This window comes from Cotesia glomerata, linkage group LG5, assembly GCF_020080835.1.
Source record: "Cotesia glomerata isolate CgM1 linkage group LG5, MPM_Cglom_v2.3, whole genome shotgun sequence".
Classification (NCBI taxonomy): domain Eukaryota; kingdom Metazoa; phylum Arthropoda; class Insecta; order Hymenoptera; family Braconidae; genus Cotesia; species Cotesia glomerata.
The window spans coordinates 24,424,744-24,445,788 of NC_058162.1; the positions used below are offsets into that span (position 1 = coordinate 24,424,744).

At 26.1% G+C, this 21,045-nt stretch overlaps 2 protein-coding genes across 2 annotated transcripts; both read left to right on the forward strand.

Moving 5' to 3' along the window:
* Window positions 1-7,840: 7,840 nt before the first annotated feature.
* On the forward strand, window positions 7,841-8,848 carry LOC123265230 (kelch-like protein 38). Its single transcript, XM_044728885.1, has one exon. It carries the CDS (start codon window positions 7,856-7,858, stop codon window positions 8,789-8,791), a length of 936 nt encoding a protein of 311 aa, XP_044584820.1. The 5' UTR covers window positions 7,841-7,855; the 3' UTR covers window positions 8,792-8,848.
* Window positions 8,849-14,965: 6,117 nt separating this feature from the next.
* Window positions 14,966-15,931, forward strand: LOC123266153 (speckle-type POZ protein B-like). The gene is made up of 2 exons (XM_044730181.1): window positions 14,966-15,116; window positions 15,483-15,931. Exons 1-2 carry the CDS (start codon window positions 14,966-14,968, stop codon window positions 15,929-15,931), a joined length of 600 nt encoding a protein of 199 aa, XP_044586116.1.
* Window positions 15,932-21,045: the final 5,114 nt, after the last annotated feature.

The window sequence follows — 21,045 nt, forward strand, 5'->3', positions numbered from 1 at the left end:
TAAAAAATTATATGGAAATAAATTTAGCAGGTTTTTGATAATTTTTGTAAAAAATAAATTGTATAAAAAAAAATCAGAAAAAAATATGACATGTATAAATTTAAAAAAAAATTACAAATGCAATTTTTTAAAAATAATTTTTTGGAACTAATTTTTTTGTTGAATAAAATTAAAAAAAAGTTTGGAAAATCCAAAAGTGCACGACTCATAATGCTCATTTAATTATGAAATATAAAAAAAAAAAAAAAAAAAAAAAAACTTAAGTCGTTCAAAATTAATTGCCGAAAAAACAGCTGTAGTAGGAAGGTACTGCACAAGCGCCCCTGGTGGAATAAAATGTACAAATCTATAGATATAGATATATCACCATCCATCCCGAGAAAAAATATTTATATATAATTATGTATATTTATATATAAATTGGTTATATATGATTATATATGAAAAATGGCCAAATATAATCATATCTAATTATATATAACTATATATAATTATATATAACAATATTTAATTATATATTTATTACATCTAATTAATTATTGGGTTAATTTTATGGATAGAATATTTAATATGGTCCTACGCAATTCTGTGTAACCAATTAAAATGCAAAAAAAAAATATCTAGATATAATTTTATAGCTATAATACCAGCGGTCACCCATCCAACTATTAACCCTGCTCAATGCTGCTTAACTTTGGTGATCTCCGTGCGTCTTGAAGTGTCTGCTGTGTTGCTGTCTTAGATAATAATGATTCTATGATTACATAATGTATCATATGAGTTTATCATAAATGGAATATAAAAATTGATTTTAATATATATTTGGATAGTCATTATTCATAATTTATTTATTTTACCGAATTTCATCATAATATAACACTTATTTAAATAATAAAATAAATAATGATTTTACTATTAGGTAATAGCAGAGCAGACCAAAACATCTCATAGGAAATGTGACAAATTTTGTATTTCAGAATTATTTAAACGTAATTATAAACATCATTTTACACTTTTTGTGATTACCAAAAAAAAAATTTATTTCAAAGAAAAAATTTTTATGTCTGTTAATTATATATAAGCATATATAATTATATATACTTATATATAATTGTATATGGAACTATATTTAATCGTGCATGGTTGTATATTGCTCCATATATAGTCATATATAATTATATATGATTATATATAACCTCATATACAATTCCATATATAATCATGTATGATTATATATAATTCTATATACTTATATATAATTGTATATGGAACTATATATAATCGTGCATGGTTGTATATTGCTCCATATATAGTCATATATAATTATATATGATTATATATAACCTCATATACAATTCCATATATAATCATGTATGATTATATATAATTATGTATGATCATATATAATTGTATATAATTATATATGTGATTCCATATATAATCATATATGATTATATACAATTATATATAATTATATAGAAACATTTTTTCTCGGGATGTTAATTTTACATGGATATATATATAGATATACAGTCGTGTAGTTATCGTTTTTTATTAATTGCAATTAAACGACACTGAATTAATTAATCATTCGCATTCAGTGACCTACAATCGTCGATTAGAATTAAAAAAAAAAAATTTAACTCAAATAATGGATTTTTTCACAAGTTACAGTGTTTTCGGGTTTCACACATGACGGACAGGAAAATTTTTTGATCTATTTTGGTGTTTTTTTCCAATTCTATTGCAGTAAATCAATTTTTAAAAAGTATGAAATTAATCTCCATTAAATTATCTCGACAATAGTATGCAAAATATCTTGATTCCGTGAACTAACAAGGCTATAATAATAAAAATAGCCGCCAAAATGAGGCGAAAAAAATTTTTCGATTGTAAAGCACTCTCTGATGCTTCGCATCATGAGTCGTGCAAAACGGTCAGGTGCACTTTAAGACGTCATGACTGCTAACTTTGATGTAATTAGCTTCAGTTGGTAAGATTTTCTACTTTTAAGTGTTTCAAGGGGTTCTCTACGGAAGCCTGGTTGGCTCACCGTTAACTTACGAAAAAGTGGCGCTCCTTTAGCCCACAAGTTAACTAGTGCACGAGTTCACTAGTGAACTTGTGCACTTGTGGAGGCGACGTGACACTATTAGAAACGCACTTTTCGAAGGTGCCGCCATTTTGGCATGCGTAAATTAAAAAATAAAGTCTTATTTTGTTATTATTTACGTTACGCTAGAACGGTGTAGACATTAATATTAGAAATTTTAATTTATTAATTGCTATTCCCTCACGGTTTTGGAAATGCCGTAAAGATTCGGTATTTATACGATATAAATGCTGTATTTTTACCGTAATACTTCAGTTATTTTAGCCAGTTTTTTTGTCGAATTATTATGAAAAAATTACGAAATAAATTCAGAATATTTATGGCAATACAATAGAAAAATTACGGTATATTTACAGCATTTAAACCGTAAATATACCGCATATTTACTGTATATCTGCGGCATTATTGCAGCAAAAAACTGGAAAAGAAGATCCCTACTTTCTATTACCGGCAAAATACCAAAAATATGCTGCTTTACTACTATCATTCAATAGCTTGAAATTTTTTTTTATAATATTATAAATTATCGTGAATTATTTTCAAGAGGTTGATAAACTAATTTCTCGATTGTTATTATTATTAATAATTTTTTTTAGTCTAGACCGAGATTCGAACTCAGATCATTTAGTTACGCGCCGAAGGCTCTACCAGTTGAGCTATCAGAGACACTATCCATATCTAATTACTCAGTCACCTAATAAGACTCACCGAGTAATAAACACAGCCGTCCATCTTACGGTAGAAAGCATTATATCTTTAATTATATCAGTATAAACGCGGCAAAATTATAGTATATCTTTGGTATTTTTACCGTAGAAATACGATTTTATTATTTTAAAATTATAGTTATATTATAGTTAATACATCGATTTTTTACGGTAAAAGTTCTAGAGTTTTACAGTAATTTTATAGTATTATTTCTGAACTTTGCAGCAAAAGTACGGTAGAAATGCTGCATAACTATAGTAAAAAAACTGGCCAAAATGACCACAGAAATACCGTATTATTTCAGAATTATAACGGTAAATTTACAGTAAACGCATTAATACCGAAAATTTACGGTATTTCAAAAACCGCGAGGGTTGCTGTAAAATCACTCTTCTAATATTGTCGCGTCGCCTCCACAAGTTTACAAGTGCACGAGTCCACTAGTGCACGAGTCCACTAGTGCACTTGTGAACTTGTGGAGGCGACGCCACAATATTAGAAGAGTGATTTTACAGCAATAGCAATTAATAAATTAAAATTTCCAATATTAATGTCTACACCGTTCTAGCGTAACGTAAATAATAACAAAATAAGACTGTATTTTTTTTAATTTACGCATGCCAAAATGGCGGCACCTTCGAAAAGCGCGTTTCTAATAGTGTCGCGTCGCCTCCACAAGTGCACAAGTTCACTAGTGAACTCGTGCACTAGTTAACTTGTGGGCGAAAAGAGCGCCACTTTTTCGTAAGTTGACGGTGAGCCAACCAGGCTTCCATAGTTCTCCGAGAATCTTTGATTACTCACTTAACCGTTTATTCAAGCGTCGTATCTTGTTGAATTTTTTCAGAAGAAATTGATAGTATTTCATTAATAAAACGTAAGTGTTAGTTTTTAATGAATTGTAAATATTATAAAAAATAATTAATTATTTCATTCTTAAGTTAATTTAGTTTAATCAAATAATAATTAATAATTTTTTTTTGACTTTAGGTATTTGTGAAACCTGATACTTTTTGCCTGTAATAGCAAACCTAAATATTATTCAAGTGAGTTATTAATTTCATTCCAATAAACAATATTATAATACTGAAATCAGACATTTAAAAATTTTTTTATTTTTTATCAATTAAATTGTTACTAAAAAAATATTTTTTAAAAATTTCACTTATAATTTTTCAAATCTTCTGCATGTGGAATATTTATTTTTATTTTTTTTTTTTAATACTTTTTTCCATAACAGCCGGTCCCTACGATTGCAGTTTTATGTTTCTCTCCTAGACAAAGAAGAATTTTGAAAAAAACACTCTGCTACGAAATAGATTTTTTAAATATCTATTTCGTGTAGCAGAGCGTTCTTTTTCGAAATTCTCATTTGTTTAAAAGAAAAACATAAGACTGCAATAGCTTTATAATCATGAGTGCAACGAGGATAGTACCGTTTCATGCAATATGAGTGGGTTGCGAGAAAAAGAGGGGATCGGCTGATAATAAAAATCATAAAAATTATCAGATGTCTGATAAAGTATTTCACTGAAGCTAATTTAGATTAGAAACTTTTTTATTATTATGATAAAAATTTAATAAAAAAATTCTACAGGCGAAAATTAAAAAAAATTATTAGTGGAAATAATTTAATGCAATTGATTTGTTATAAAAGGGGCATTCCACGCAAAATGGGAAAATGACTAAAATTTGAAAATTACTCTAATTCATTTTAATTTAGTTCTAATTTATTATCAAAAGTTTATATTTTACTAATTTGTAAAGAAAATTTTTTTTAATCAATAAGAAAATCGATTTTTCTCTCCTAGTAACTTTTCCGCCGTACTACCTTGTATCCGAGTAAAATGTTGTTTTAATAGTTTTAACAACAAATTCATTTTATCTTTGTTATTAACTAACATATTTATTATTATAATTTTTAGAACAAATTTTTTTATGTTCGTTATTAATTAACACCTAAGTTTATCAAGATCGTGTTGTCAGCATGCTAAATCCTTTATTTGTGTTTTTTAATTATCCTAAATAATTTATAGTTAAATATATAAAAAATAATTTTTCTAAGGTTCAAATAATATAAAAGTCTTTTTAATAAACAACTTGATGTAGATATTTTGTACTTGTCCCACCAGTCACAAATGCCTGTCCCACCAGTCACAATAAAAAAAATTTTTGTAATTGTTTCTACGTAGGTAATCAGTCTAATTCTTCATAATATTGAATGTTTGTAGGATAAATTTTGTATTGAAAGGGAAGTAGTTTTTAAAAGTTTAGTGGTCGAACGGAAATTGGACTTTAAGTATACCTTTGGTAAGAGAGAAGGATTTGTTGTTAGTTCCACCAGTCACACTCAGTCAAATGATAATTACGAGAAACTTAAAAAGTAATGGAGGTTTTTGACAAAGGGATGTTGTTAATTAGTTATTCTTCTATATTATAAGATAAATTTTACTATAGGGGCATTTCATGCGAAATGGGAAAATTAAAATTTTAAAATTTCTTTAATTCATTCTCATTTAGTCCTAATTATTAAAAGTTTATATTTTACTTTGTAAAGAAATTTTATTTTCAATAAGAAAATCGAATACTCTCCTAGTAACTTTTCAGCCGTACTAACTTGTATCCGGGTCAAATGTTGTTTTAATAGTTTTAACAACAAATTCATTTTATCTTTGTTCATAACTAACATATTTATTATTATAATTTTAAGAACAAATTTTTTTATGTTTGTTATTAATTAACACCTAAGTTTATCAAGATCGTGTTGTCAGCATGCTAAATCCTTTATTTGTGTTTTTTAATTAGTTTTTTTTAATTATCCTAAATAATTTATAGTTAAATATATAAACAATAATGTTTCTAAGGTTGAAATAATATAAAAGTCTTTTTAATAAACAACTTGATGTAGAGATTTTGTACTTGTCCCACCAATCACAAATGCCTGTCCTACCAGTCACAATAAAAACAAATTTTTTTAATTGTTTCTACGTAGGTAATCAGTCTAATTCTTCATAATATTGAATGTTTGTAGGGTAAATTTTGTATTGAGAGGGAAGTATTTTTTTTCAGTTTAGTGGTCGAACTGAAATTGGACTTTAAGTATACTTTTGGTAAGAGAGAAGGATTTGTTCTTAGTCCCACCAGTCACACTCAGTCAAATGATAATTACGAGAAACTTAAAAAGTAATGGAGGTTTTTGACAAAGGGATGTTGTTAATTAGTTATTCTTCTATATTATAAGATAAATTTTACTATAGGGGCATTTCATGCGAAATGGGAAAATTAAAATTTAAAAATTTCTTTAATTCATTCTAATTTAGTCCTAATTATTAAAAGTTTATATTTTACTTTGTAAAGAAATTTTATTTTCAATAAGAAAATCGAATACTCTCCTAGTAACTTTTCAGCCGTACTAACTTGTATCCGGGTCAAATGTTGTTTTAATAGTTTTAACAACAAATTCATTTTATGTTTGTTATTAACTAACATATTTATTATTATAATTTTAAGAACAAATTTTTTTATGTTTGTTATTAATTAACACCTAAGTTTATCAAGATCGTGTTGTCAGCATGCTAAATCCTTTATTCGTGTTTTTTAATTAGTTTTTTTTAATTATCCTAAATAATTTATAGTTAAATATATAAACAATAATGTTTCTAAGGTTGAAATAATATAAAAGTCTTTTTAATAAACAACTTGATGTAGAGATTTTGTACTTGTCCCACCAGTCACAAATGCCTGTCCCACCAGTCACAATAAAAAAAATTTTTGTAATTGTTTCTACGTAGGTAATCAGTCTAATTCTTCATAATATTGAATGTTTGTAGGGTAAATTTTGTATTGAGAGGGAAGTATTTTTTTTCAGTTTAGTGGTCGAACTGAAATTGGACTTTAAGTATACTTTTGGTAAGAGAGAAGGATTTGTTCTTAGTCCCACCAGTCACACTCAGTCAAATGATAATTACGAGAAACTTAAAAAGTAATGGAGGTTTTTGACAAAGGGATGTTGTTAATTAGTTATTCTTCTATATTATAAGATAAATTTTACTATAGGGGCATTTCATGCGAAATGGGAAAGTTAAAATTTTAAAATTTCTTTAATTCATTCTCATTTAGTCCTAATTATTAAAAGTTTATATTTTACTTTGTAAAGAAAATTTATTTTCAATAAGAAAATCGAATACTCTCCTAGTAACTTTTCAGCCGTACTAACTTGTATCCGGGTCAAATGTTGTTTTAATAGTTTTAACAACAAATTCATTTTATGTTTGTTATTAACTAACATATTTATTATTATAATTTTAAGAACAAATTTTTTTATGTTTGTTATTAATTAACACCTAAGTTTATCAAGATCGTGTTGTCAGCATGCTAAATCCTTTATTTGTGTTTTTTAATTAGTTTTTTTTAATTATCCTAAATAATTTATAGTTAAATATATAAACAATAATGTTTCTAAGGTTGAAATAATATAAAAGTCTTTTTAATAAACAACTTGATGTAGAGATTTTGTACTTGTCCCACCAATCACAAATGCCTGTCCTACCAGTCACAATAAAAACAAATTTTTTTAATTGTTTCTACGTAGGTAATCAGTCTAATTCTTCATAATATTGAATGTTTGTAGGGTAAATTTTGTATTGAGAGGGAAGTATTTTTTTTCAGTTTAGTGGTCGAACTGAAATTGGACTTTAAGTATACTTTTGGTAAGAGAGAAGGATTTTTCTTAGTCCCACCAGTCACACTCAGTCAAATGATAATTACGAGAAACTTAAAAAGTAATGGAGGTTTTTGACAAAGGGATGTTGTTAATTAGTTATTCTTCTATATTATAAGATAAATTTTACTATGGTATAAGTTTCAGTCACATAATTATAGCTTATAATTGATGGAATTCCAAAGTCAAATATCTCACTAGTTATTATGGAATGCCCCAAAAATTAAATAATGATAGAATCTTAAAATTTTTTATTCAAGTCATTACAATTGATGAAATTTTTATTTACAGAAATAACTGGTGTATTACTCACAATGAGTCTTATTATTGAGAAAAAGGACGACAACTACGTAAAACTTATTTGGCCTGTCAAACTTTGTCAAAGTTTTGCTAAAAATTATTACTCAGATCAATTTAGGATTGATAATATCAACAACGTTAGTTTTAGTATGAAATTAGAACTAGGTGGTTCATCATTAAAACCAACTTTTAATTTGTCGGTACGAAAATCAAATTCAGAACCAGCGTACGCTGTAGTTAAAGTGATGATCGGAAATTTTTTGATAAATCAATCTCATGAATGGATATCTTCATGTTACTTTAGTGACATAATTATCCCAAAAGGTGTTGAAATAATTCCTCAATTCACTGTTTATAGTTTTGGCATTACGTGCGAAATATTTTGGAAAAGTACTCCAACAATCAGCCTTGATAACAATCTTTACAACGAGATGCGGAAATTCTACAACTCGGAAGAACTCAGTGATGTTACAATCATTGTTGACGAGACCAAAATTCCAGCGCATAAAGTCGTTTTAGCCGCTCAAAGCGAAGTATTCGCAAAAATGCTGCAATCTGAAATGAAAGAAGCTAAGGACGGTGAAATAAATATTAAAGATCATGATCCAGAAATAATTCTTGAAATGTTGCATTATTGTTACAGGGGAGCAACGAAGGCAAGATATAATATCGAAATAGCTTTGCAGATGCTTGAGGTAGCCAATTACTACCAAATAATGAAACTCAAGGAGATTTCTAAGTCGACGTTGATGAACAATATGTCAGTTGATAATGTTATCAGAATAATTGACACCGCTGATAACTATGACGCTGTGGATTTACGCCAGAAAGCTAAGGAATTTATTATTGCTCATTGTAAAGAATTATTTCCATCCAATGAATTCCAGGAGCTGTTTTTTAGAAAACAAAAACTGATGCTTGAAATTGTTCGAGCTCTCGGCGATAAGTAAAATAACAACTTTATTAAAATTCAATTTTTTATATAAGTTTGCGATCAAGTTATTCTATAATTATATTTTTATTTTACTTTTAATTAATATGAAGAAAAAAAATTATGAAGATTTATAATTATAAATTAAAATAATAAATATTTTGTATTTTTATAACATTCATAGCATGAAAAATATTATTTTATTTATTTATAAAATTACTTCAACAATAAAAATTACTTTCCTTACCAATCCTTGACGCGAAATTGTTTTTATTTTTTTTAATAAAAATTATTAAAATGGCATGATTACTAGGGGTGTGCGAATAGTGTTCGAATCGAATCGAATCGAATAGTACTATTCGATTCGAAATTCGAATCGAATATTCGAATAGTTTGAATAATTCGAATAGTTCGAATAATTCGAATAGTTTGAATGATTCGAATAGTTCGAATAATTCGAATAGTTCGAATATTTTAAATAATTGAAACAGTCGTTTTCTGTCGATAAACCAACTAATTTTTATGTAAAAATTAATTCGTTTGATTTTATTTGACTAAAGGAGTCTTCATAATTATTTGATAGTAAAGGCTGCTTATTATATTTGTAATAAATATTTCTTGGTGAATTCGGACCCCCTGTTTCGGGGCACCTCGTCATTTTGACATTTCTCCGGGAAAATTCGATTTTATTTTAAATAAGATCTACGACACGATGGTTCAGACATTGAAAGAGTGTAAAGGTAGCAATGAAAAGCGACAACAATGAATACGTCGCATAAGCTTTTTAATAAAAGATTTTATAGATATGATATTTACACAGTAAAAAATTTTGCGTCATTGCGTCAAAAAATTTTGTGTTAAAAATTTTTATGTTAAATATTTTACACTTTTTTGTGTTAATTTAACATTTTTCTGTGTTAATTTAACACAATTAATGTTAAATTTACACATAAAAGTGTTAAATATTTAACACAAAAATTTTTAACACATAATTTTTTGACGCAATGACGCAAAATTTTTTACTGTGTATCATATTTGTGAAATATATAAAATATATAAAAAATTCGTGTGGGTATTTAAATGATAGATCTCGATAAGTGTAACTCGAGGATGAGCTTGTATCGTTAAACATATCATCAGTAGACAAAATACAAAGTCATTCTTCAATTCTTGACATTTTTTAAGACATAAGCTCATCCTGATGTTACGCTCATCGAGACCTTTCATTTGAGTACGCACACGATTTTTTTCATATATTTTATAAACCTATATGATATTTCCCATATTTGTGGGATATATATAATTCATAAAAAATTCATGTGGGCTATGTAAATATTACTATAATGTAATATAGCTATAGACGTAATTTATTTCAGTTAAGAGAAAAATAAATTAATTTAAATAATCTTAGCTAGAGATAAAGCTATAGAATTTCCATAGTCTATATTTACACTTTTTCAATGTCTGATCTATCGTGCCTGTAGATCTCATTTATTAAAGAAATCGAATTTTTCCGGAAAAATGTCAAAATAGCGAGGTGCCCCGAGGCGGGGAGTCCGAATACACCAAGAGATATTTATTACAAATAATAAGCAGACTTTACTATCGAATAATTATGAAGACTTTATTTAGTCAAATAAAATAAAACAAATTAATTTTTACACAAAAATTAATCAGTTTATTAACAGAAAACGACTGTTTGAATTATTTGAGCTATTCGAACGATTCGAATTATTCGAACTATTCGAACGATTCGAATTATTCGAACGATTCGAATATTCGATTCGAAATTCGAATCGAATAATTCGATTCGAATTCGAGGCGAATTATTCGTAAACTCGAATATTCGCACACCCCTAATGATTACATAATTTTCATCGAAAGTTGATAATTTTTTTTGTCAACCCACCATTTAGTTAAAAATAGATTTTTTAATAATATCATCAATTTATTTCTATACAATATTTTATATTAATAGAATTTTTTTGGAGTTATTAATTCCATGATTAAAACTGAAGATATCGTGCTTATCGTAATACTCACTCCATGTATTTGTATATCTATATTCACAAAGATAGATATACAAATACATGGAGTGTGCATGTACGGGAAAGAATTTTAATAAAAAGATTCTACGTCTAGAGATTAGAAAAAATGAAGAGTGCAAATTTTTTAAAAACTTTTTTTTTTTATTTTCAATATTATAAATAATTAACATAAAATTTTTTAACACAAATTTTTTACTGTGCACTTACATTTGTCTATTAATGTTCATAACAATCAATTAAAAATCTTCAGAAAAAGTTATTCAAAAATATTTTTTTTTCAGTATTCTAAGCACGTATAATTTCTAAATTAATTAAATATATCATTTATTCAATTATTAATATATATTTTATATTTAACAGGAATAGTCAATTCTGAAAAATTATCAAGTTTATTGAATAAAATTAAAAAATAGTCAAGTGATGAGTTTACAAATGCAATTTTTTAAAAATAATTTTTTGGAACTAATTTTTTTGTTGAATCCTAATATAAAATTGAGATGAAATGTATGTGGCATCAAACTATTCGTAACGTGATTGGTCGAATATATCATAAGCATGAAAATATATGCAAATGCTACAGTCAGGCGCGCGCTTGCGCGCGCAAATTCAAATTCTAGTCCCATAATAAAATTGAGATGAAATGTATGTGGCATCAAACTATTCGTAACGTGATTGGTCGAATATATCATAAGCACGAAAGAACATGCAAACTCTATAGTCATGCGCGCGCTTGCGCGCGCAAATTTAAATTCTAGTCCCATAATAAAATTGAGATGAAATGTATGTGTAACCAATCTATTCGTGATGTGATTGGTTGAAAATATTTATTCTCATTCTGATTGGTTGAAAGTGAATATAATATACATAAACGACACATAAATATATCATGACAATAAATATGAGGCGCGCGCTTGCGCGCGCAAATTCAATTCTAGTAAAATTAAAAAACGGTCAGGTGCACTTTATGACGTCATGACTGCTAACTTTAATGTAATTATCTTCAGTTGGTAAGATTTTCTACTTTTGAGTCTTTTGAGTGTTTCAGGGGATTCTTCGAGAACCTTTGATTACTCACTTAACCGTTTATTTAAGCGTCGTATCTTGTTGAATTTTCTCAGAAGAAATTGATAGTATTTTATTAATAAAACGTAAGTGTTAGTTTTTAATGAATTGTAAATATTATAAAAAATAATTAAATATTTCATTTTTAAGTTAATTTAGGTTAATCAAATAATAATTAATAATTTTTTGTTTTGATTTTAGGTGTTTGTGAAACCTGATACCTTTTGCCTGTAATAGCTAACCTAAATATTATTCAAGTGAGTTAATTTTATTTCAATAAACTATATTATAATACTGAAATCGGCAAACGTTTAAAAATTTTTTGATTTTTTATCAATTATAACTAAAAAAATATTTTTTCTTTATACCTCGGTCGAAAGTACGCATCTTTTGCACCTATTTCATGGCAAAAAGTTAAAGATTCGTGCATTGATTAAGCTACACATTCGCCTTCTATAACAGCGGGAGCAAATGCTTTCGCTACCACGACAGACATTAGTCATTTGTTATTAACTATGTTTTGTTTACCCGAGAAAAAATGTTTCTATATAATTATATATAATTGTATATAATCATATATGATTATATATGGAATCACATATATAATTATATACAATTATATATGATCATACATAATTATATATAATCATAAATGATTATATATGGAATTGTATATAAGGTTATATATAATCATATATAATTATATATGACTATATATGAAGCAATACACAACCATGCAGGATTATATATAGTTCCATATACAATTATATATAAGTATATAGAATTATATATAATCATACATGATTATATATGGAATTGTATATGAGGTTTATATAATCTTAAACAATTATGTATGACTATATATGGAGCAATCTACAACCATGCAGGATTATATGTAGTTCCATATACAATTATATATAAGTATATAGAATTATACACAATCAAAAATGACTATATATGGAATTGTATATAAGATTATATATAATTATATATGACTATATATGGAGCAATATACAACCAAGCAAGATTATATAGTTCCATATATAATTATATATAACCATACATGATTATATATGAAATTGTATATGAGGTCATATATAATTATATATGACTATATATGGAGCAATATACAACCATGCAGGATTATATATAGTTCCATATACAATTATATATAAGTATATAGAATTATATATAATCATACATGACTATATATGGAATTGTATATAAGATTATATATAATTATATATGACTATATATGGAGCAATATACAACCAAGCAAGATTATATAGTTCCATATATAATTATATATAACCATACATGATTATATATGGAATTGTATATGAGGTCATATATAATTATATATGACTATATATGGAGCAATATACAACCATGCAAGATTATATATAGTTCCATATACAATTATATATAAGTATATAGAATTATATATAATCATACATGATTATATATAGAATTGTATATGAGGTTTATATAATAATATACAATTATGTATGACTATATATGGAGCAATATACAACCATGCAGGATTATATATAGTTGCATATACAATTATATATAAGTATATAGAATTATATATAATCATACATGATTATATATGGAATTGTATATGAGATTTATATAATCATATACAATTATATATGACTATATATGGAGCAATATACAGCCATGCAAGATTGTATATAGTCCCATATATAATTATATATAAGTATATATGCTTATATATAATTAACAGATATAAAAATTTTTTCTTTGAAAATTTTTTTTTGGTAATCACAAAAAGTGTAAAATGATGTTTATAATTACGTTTAAATAATTCTGAAATACAAAATTTGTCACATTTCCTGTGAGATTTTTTGGTCTGCTTTGCTATTACCTAATAGTAAAATCATTATTTATTTTATTATTTAAATAAGTGTTATATTATAATGAAATTCGGTAAAATAAATAAATTATGAATAATGACTATCCAAATATATATTAAAATCAATTTTTATATTCCATTAATGATAAACTCATATGATACATTATCTAGATCATAGAATCATTATTATCTAAGACAGCAGCACAGCAGACAGACACTTCAAGACGCACGGAGATCACTAAAGTTAAGCAGCATTGAGCAGGGTTAATAGTTGGATGGGTGACCGCTGGTGTTATAGCTATAAAATTATATCTAGATATTTTTTTTTGCATTTTAATTGGTTACACAGAATTGCGTAGGACCATATTAAATATTCTATCCATAAAATTAACCCAATAATTAATTAGATGTAATAAATATATAATTAAATATTGTTATATATAATTAGATATGATTATATTTGGCCATTTTTCATATATAATCATATATAACCAATTTATATATAAATATATATAATTATATATAAATATTTTTTATCGGGTGACTGTTCCGATACTGGGTATTAGCTTATTTCGGGTGTACCAATAGACGAATAGTAAATTTTAAATAACAATAGGGTCTTTTTTGTATTATTAATTAATTGCATCGAATTCTTAGTATTTGTATTAATACATAAAAGGCATCAATTTTTTTCGATGCAGTACATGAAATATTTTACGTACTTTCGACCGGCTATAAAGAAAAATAGTATACACTACACGGGCAGAAGTTTAAGAGCTCTGAACTGCGCGCCGTGATGCCCTCGGCTACGCCTCGGGCATCATGGCGCGCGGTGCAGAATTCTCAAACTTTCTGCCCTAATAGTGTAATATACTATTTAAAAATTTCACTTATAATTTTTCAAATTTTCTACATGTGGAATATTTCTTTTTTAATAATTTTTTTCATAAGGAAAATCATAAAAATTATCAGATGTCATTTGAAACTTTTTATCATTTTATAGCAATTAAATTATTATAACAAAAAAAATTAAATAAAAAAAATTCTACAGGTGAAAATTAAACAAAAATTATTATTGAAAATTTTTTTATTTTAATTGATTTGTTGTAAAATTAAATAATGATAGAGTCTTGAAATTTTTTATTTAAGTCATTACAATTGATAAAATTTTTTTTACAGAAACAACCGGTATATATTAATCACAATGAGTCTTACTATTGACGAAAAAAAAGACGACTACGTTAAAGTTACTTGGCCTGTTAAACTTTGTGAGTTTCTCGCAAGATGTTATCACTCAGATCAATTCAGGATTGATAATGTCAACAACGTTATTTTTAGTATGAAATTAGAACTAGGTAGTTCATTATCAAACCCAACTTTAAATTTATCGGTACAAAAATCAAATTTAAAAATAAATCACGCTTTTGTCAATGTGACGATCGAAAGCGTTTCAATAAAACAATCTCGCTTTTGGTCATCTTCATGCTACTTTTAAAAATATAAATATCCCAAGAAATACCATGGTTGAAAGAATTATTCACAAGAATCGTAATGAAGAGACTCTTCACAAAGTTTATGAGTTGGACATTACGTGTGAAATACAATGGACAAATTATGAAAAAGTAGCCTTCACAACCATCCTTGTAATGAGATCGAGAGATTCTACAATTCTGAAGAACTCAGTGATGTCACAATTATTGTTGACCAGGTTCGAATTCCAGCACATAAAGTTATTTTAGCCGCTCATAGTGAAGTATTTGCAAAAATGCTGCAATCTGAAATGAAAGAAGCAAAAAACAACGAAATAAACATTGAAGATCTTGATCCAGAAATAATTCTTGAAATGCTGCATTATTGTTACAAGGGAACTTTGAAGACGACAAATAATGTCCAAATAGTTTTGCAGGTGCTTAAAGTCGCTGATATCTATCAAATAATCAAGCTCAAGGATTTCTGTGAGCATAGGTTGATGATCGAAATTTCTTCTGACAATGTTCTCGACATAATTGACGTAGCTGATGATTCTAACGCCGTTGATTTACGCCAAGAAGCTATTGAGTTCATAGCTGAACATTATGAAACAGTATTTGCTTCAGATAAATTCAAGGAGCTGTTTTTTAGAAAACAAGAACTGATGTTTGAAGTTGTTCACGCTCTCAGCAATAAGTAAAATTACAACTTTATTAAAATTCACTTTTTTATATAATGTTTGCGCTCAAGTTATTTTATAAAAATGTTTAATTCCCTATCGTTAGTTAATCAATTCAATTAATGTTTAATTATAATTTGCAATCAAGCTAATTTTGCTCTCTTATCTGATTTTGTTTTTTCCTACTTTTAAATCCAAATTTATATTTCTTTTTTTTTATATAGCCGATGGGCGTTTAATTTTCAGTAAATAAATAAATAAATAATTATGTTTTTATTTTACTTAAAACCAATATGAAGAAAAAATATGAAGATTTATTAGTATTAAATTAAAATAAATATTTTGTATTTTTATAAGATTCATAAAATAAAAATATTATTTTATAAAATTACCTCAACAAAAAAATTATTTTTCTTACTAATCCTCAATTCGAACTTGTTTTTTTTTTTTAATAAAAATTAATAAAATTTTTATTTTGGTTTACAACACAGAAATTTATCTTCTGTCGGTCAATTTTTCTGCATATTTTGGGATTTCAATTTTGTATATTTTAAAACGCGTCGCATCTATAGCGTCATATTCTGTTGAATGGTTCTAAATGAAAGAGACTGACTGTATTTTCGCATAAAATTTGATAATTTGTAAGTTTCAAGTTATAATCATAATTCTATGTAATTATAATAGGTAATTATATTTATATGTACATATAATATGTAATTATTTACTTAGATTGATAATTGAATAATTATTTTTTAATTTGTAACTTAATTTTTGGTTATTCGAATAAAAAACTAATAATTTGTGATAACACAATAATTATAATTTTTCAAAATAATTTGTCTGTATTTGGGTGAGTTATTGTTATTACTATCACCTATAAGGTTAAGGGCGTACGAACACAGAGGTAACATTTTGATATAAAAGTTTGATTTTTTTTTATGTGAAATTTAAATACTCAAAAATAAATTCTGGAAATTTTATTACACTTAAATTAGCAGATACTTGATAATTTTTTTATTTTTTTTTAAATAAACTAAATCTAAAAAATTATTTTTAAAATCTAATATTTACTAAAAAAATTTATTTTATATTTTAAAACAAAATAAAATTTGTTTCATGCCGTAAGATGAACGCCGGAGTTCTAAAGAAAAAAATTATAAAGATTTATCAATATATATATTAAAATAATAAATATTTTTATAAAATTCATAGAATAAACAAAATATTTTTATACAAAATTACCTCAACAAGAAAATTATTTTTTTGTAAGAAATAAATTGTATAAAAAAAAATCCGAAAAAAATATTTACATACATGTATAAATTAAAAAAAAATTAAAAATGCAATTTTTTAAAATAATTTTTTGTTGAACTAGAATTTAATTTGCGCGCGCAAGCGCGCCTCATATTTATTTTCGTGATATATTTATGTGTCGTTTATGTATTGTATATTCGTTTCCAACCAATCAGAATGAGAATAAATATTTTCAACCAATCACATTACGAATAAATTGGTTTCACATACATTTCATCTCAATTTTATTATGGGACTGGAATTCAAATTTGCGCAAGCGCGCGCCTTTGACTATAGGGTTTGCATATATTTTCATGCATATGATATATTCGACCAATCACATCACGAATAGATTGGTTTCACATACATTTCATCTCAATCCACAGATTCGGTAGAATCTGGCGCCAAGTTCTGTTCAAATCCGTTGTAAACGGAGCGCCAGACTACCGACTGTGTTTACTGTAAGCAGAACGGTTTTTTGAGGTTGCGAAATTTTATTTAATTCTACGGTACTTTTTTTACCCAATTTGTTTATCATAACAGTAGTTCATAATTTATATCACCGTATTAATTAATTATATTCACTTATAACAATTTATTTACTTGAAATTATTAAATTTTATCAGCACATACTATAGCTCGCTCACAAATTTCGATCCTGACTTTTTTTTTTATGGAGAAAGGTCAGCGCCACAGACTAGATAAAATAAAAATGTGTAGTAATCCTCCTATAGATACGCAACTACAGTTAAAAAAAGTAATTCACAGCTTACATTTACGGCCGCCAGGGTGCACTGGAATTATATCTACATAAACTGTAGCTTCAAGGGGATAGTTTGCAGTAAAAAATGCTGCCAACGCGAGATTTAAGTTGGTACCAATTGTAAATTTTCATTATAATTACAAAAAATACTAAAATCCGAACAAAAACAGTTTCACTGTAAAAAAATCGCGCCAAGTCCACGTTCATAAGACTATTAGGAAAAAAAAAATTTTTTTTTCTCTACAAAAAGATACAAAATAAAAAAATTAGAAAATCCAAGTAACCGATATGATTGTTTATGATTTTCGGAAATTTTAAAAAATCTTATTGTAAATTTAAAAATTAAAAAAAAAATTTTAGAACGTACTTGGTGTGCGTCATTGTGTATTTCAATTTTTTCAAGTCCTAGTAAATAGATTTTACGAATTTCATAAAAAGTAAAATAGTTTGCAACCACGCACACTAAATACGTTCTAAATTTTTTTTTTTAATTTTTAAATTTACAATAAGATTTTTTTTAATTTCCGAAAATCATAAACAATCATATCGGTTACTTGATTTTCTAATTTTTATTTTGTATCTTTTGTAGAGAAAAAAATTTTTTTCCTAATAGTCTTATGAACGTGGATTTGGCGCGATTTTTTACAGTGAAACTGTTTTGTTCGGATTTTATTGTGGGATAAAATATGGGATCCACTCTTATAATTTAGATAAAAAACATGAACAAATATCATGTCAGCAAACTATTCGTAACCTGATTGGTCGAATATATCATCAGCATGAAAATATATGCAAACTCAATAGTCAGGCGCGCGCTTGCGCCAAATTTAAATTCTCGTAAAATCAAAAAGAGGTAAAGTGCACTTTATGACGTCATGACAGCCAACTTTAATGTCATTATCTTCAGTTGGTAAGATTTTCTACTTTCGAGCGTTCCAGAGGGGATTCTTCGAGAACCTTTGCTTTGATTACTCACTCAACCGTTTATTAAAGCGTCGTATCTTGTTGAATTTTTTCAGAAGAAATTGACAGTTTTTCATTAATAAAACGTAAGTGTTAGTTCTTAAGAAATTTTTCATATTATAAAAAATAATTAAATAATCCATTTTTTAAATTAATTTAGGTTAATCAAGTAATAATTAATAATTTTTCGTTTTGATTTTAGGTGTTTGTGAAACCTGATACTTTTTGCCTGTAACAGCAAACCTATATAAATATTATTCACGTGAGTTAATTTCATTCCAATAAACTATATTTATATTATAATACTGAAATCAGTAAACGTTTGGAAATATTTTAATTTTTTATTAATTAAATTAAATTATAACTAAAAAATATTTTTTTAAAATTTCACTTGTAATTTTTCAAGTCTTCTACATGCGGATTATTTCTTTTTTTTTTTTAAATAATTTTTTTCATACACGGAAAAAAGTAAACCGTAATATTCACTCGGATTCCGGTTACTTTTTACACGCTTTATATTAGCTTCACTTGTATGTCAGTTTGTCAGTATGTCAGTAACTCTCCGTGAGGTAATACTGCGCGCCTGCGGCCTTCGCTGGTTCTGGTAGCCAGTTTCTCAGGCTCGCTCTCCGAAATCGAACTCCTGATTCCCGTATTTATAATATTTATAAATAATTATTTTTTATTAAAAAGCTTCACTTGTATGATCCAGTATGTCAGTATGTCAGTAATGTAACTCTCCGTGGGTAATTTGCGCGCCTGAATATTTTTTGATAATCAACTTGAAATAATAGTTTAAAAAACTTCAAAAATCACGCTTTTATAAATAGAAAACCAAACTAAAAGTAAAAATAAATAATAGTTTCACCAAAAAAACTAAAAAACTTACGCTTTTTATAGAAAACCAAACTAAAAAATACAGAAAATAAATTTAAAATTAAAGGAATAAGTGAATTAAAAATTTCAATAAATATCAAAGATTAAATAATAAGATTGTAAATAAAAAAAATGTATTTTATTTAAAAAAAAAGCGTGAGGTGCATGGTGTCAATAGTTATAAATATTTTATTGACAGATATGAGTAGAGTGATTATCATTTTGATAATATCTTAAAAAGCACCCCACGCTTTTTTAAAGTAAAAATACATTTTTTTATTTACACTATTATTAATTTATATTTATTGAAATTTTTAACACTATTCATAATTTAAGAATTTATTTTTCTATTTTTTAGTTTTGGTTTTCTATAAAAGCACGTGTTTTAGTTTTTTTTTTAAACTATTATTTATTACAGTTTCAAACTGTACACCCAGGAAAAAAATGGAATTTACCTAATCATATATATTTATATATGATTTATATATTGAATATATAGAATTATATATCATTATATTTAAATTTTTGTATGTAAAATATATATAATCATATATGAGACTAATATATTGTATGTACTTGTATTTTATATAAGACTTCTTGCTCATATATAATCGGATCCACAGGAGTTATCTAGGTCTATATATGATTATATATAAATCTATACATAGTAAGATCTTGATTAGACCAGAGTTATCTAGGGCTATATATGATTATATATGTCTATATATGATTATATATAAGTATATCTATGATTATATCTGATCATATCTAGTTGATATTCCAGCTGTCAGGTTATAAAAAATATTCAAAAGAAAATTGCTATTTTTGCTTTTGATTTTAAATAAATATTTGTCAACTGTTAACAAATATTTATTAACATTTAATAAATCGTATTTAATAAATAATTTATTAACTGGTAATAAATATATATTAAATCCCATTATGTTAAGAAATCGCTTAGTAACAGTTAATAAAGCTCATTAAATATAAACAAATCATTCTATCCAATATCGAAGATTGTAACTATACCCGGAAATCATATATAATTATATATGGTCATATATAACTATATATGAATCATATATAATTATATATGAATCATATCTAATTATATATGAATCGCCTGCTAATGCTATATGCATTTTATGATTACTATAAAACAAGTCTACTCTATTTTTCATCTCAGAGTCTGCTACTCCAATGATTAATAATTTTTTAAACTATAGTTTTTGTGGATGAA

Excerpts from the sequence above, each read along its gene's own strand:
- LOC123265230 (XM_044728885.1), top strand. The coding sequence starts at position 7,856 with ATGAGTCTTATTATTGAGAAAAAGGACGACAACTACGTAAAACTTATT.
- LOC123266153 (XM_044730181.1), top strand. The coding sequence starts at position 14,966 with ATGAGTCTTACTATTGACGAAAAAAAAGACGACTACGTTAAAGTTACT. Across the intron at positions 15,117-15,482 it reads TAGTATGAAATTAGAACTAG|CACATAAAGTTATTTTAGCC; the intron begins GTAGTTCATTAT and ends TTCGAATTCCAG.